Genomic DNA, 1,148 nt, shown 5'->3' on the forward strand with positions numbered 1-1,148 from the left:
GAATTTTTATAGATTTGTATATTGCAATCTTAGATCATATAAATTGTTACATTACTCAGTACATATTGTTTATCGAACCGAGACAGTGTGTGTGTGTGTATTAAATCCCCTGATGGAAGATTGTATAATCTTTGCTCTCGTTTTTGTCTTTTGTACCATCATTTTTAAATTCTCGCCCCGGCGTTTGCTGTTGTAAGGACACTGGAAGCTGCCGTTCAACCGACCCGGAAACGTTCGCGGTTATCAAACAACACAGAGCCGATTGGCTTCCGTGTCCGGAACAGCGTTGCACTCGTGTCAATCGTAGCCAAGCTTAATCGTAGCCGCCGTCCATCCTAATTAACAGCCATGCAATCTAGTCGTCACCGCCAGTCATGACTTCCATAAACTCTGCAACAGAGAACGTACCTTCATGAATAATCGTGTGAATTAATGACGTAATGTTAATCAATGATAAATACAGAGTGTCTCATAAGTTAATTATTTGTTATTAATAATTGATAAATTATTGAGTCATCAGAGATCAGGCTAGGCATCAGGTTTATCAACTGGAATGTGTTATGTGGGTACCGTCAAAGTCGAGTGTTCCTGAACCGTCAGCGTCGATCTCCTCTATCATCATGTCCAGCTCCTGCGGCGTCAGCTTGTCGTCCAGTTCGTGGAGAATGTCACGGAACACTGCCGTGGTTATGTACCCGTTCCCTTCTTTATCGTACAATCGGAATGCTTCGCGCAACTCTTGTTGCATCGCCTCTGTGTCCTCCTCTACTAAGAACCGGGCAGCCAACGTGCAGAACTCCTCGAATTCCAGTTGTCCAGATCCTGTCACCAAAATTTCACTCCTTTTATCATTCTCAAAATATTAATCAGTATTAATTGGAATGATTACTGAAATGCTTGTTATTATTTTTTATATTCTTAAACAAATTGCTGAGGTCTGGATTTGATTTCTCAAATTTATGTCTCAGTTTGCAAAAACCACAGTTTGGTTTTGTGTTAGGTTTTCTTGTTACCATCTTCGTCCACTTCTGTGATGATCTCCTTCAACGTCTTCTCACTGAGCTCGTACCCCAACATGGTCAATATTGTTCCCACCATGTCAGTACCGATGCTACCCTTCTTGTCATGGTCGAACGCATCGAAGGCTT

At 41.7% G+C, this 1,148-nt stretch overlaps 1 protein-coding gene across 1 annotated transcript; it reads right to left on the reverse strand.

Moving 5' to 3' along the window:
* Positions 1-1,142, reverse strand: LOC108632506 (Troponin C at 41C). The gene is made up of 3 exons (XM_018037158.1): positions 1,014-1,142; positions 571-822; positions 1-390 (listed from the first exon to the last, which is right to left on the reverse strand). The coding sequence occupies exons 1-3, from the start codon at positions 1,096-1,098 to the stop codon at positions 356-358; spliced, it is 372 nt and encodes a 123-aa protein (XP_017892647.1). The 5' UTR covers positions 1,099-1,142; the 3' UTR covers positions 1-355.
* Positions 1,143-1,148: the final 6 nt, after the last annotated feature.

The sequence above is a fragment of the Ceratina calcarata genome, unplaced genomic scaffold (genome assembly GCF_001652005.2).
Source record: "Ceratina calcarata isolate Rehan_Ccalc_2016 unplaced genomic scaffold, ASM165200v1 scaffold107.2, whole genome shotgun sequence".
Taxonomy (NCBI): domain Eukaryota; kingdom Metazoa; phylum Arthropoda; class Insecta; order Hymenoptera; family Apidae; genus Ceratina; species Ceratina calcarata.

Coding starts and splice junctions, on each gene's coding strand:
- LOC108632506 (XM_018037158.1), bottom strand. CDS start 1,098: ATGGTGGGAACAATATTGACCATGTTGGGGTACGAGCTCAGTGAGAAG. Junction 823..1,013: donor CACAGAAGTGGACGAAGATG/GTAACAAGAAAA, acceptor TTTTGGTGACAG/GATCTGGACAACTGGAATTC. Junction 391..570: donor AGGAACACTCGACTTTGACG/GTACCCACATAA, acceptor TCTCTGTTGCAG/AGTTTATGGAAGTCATGACT.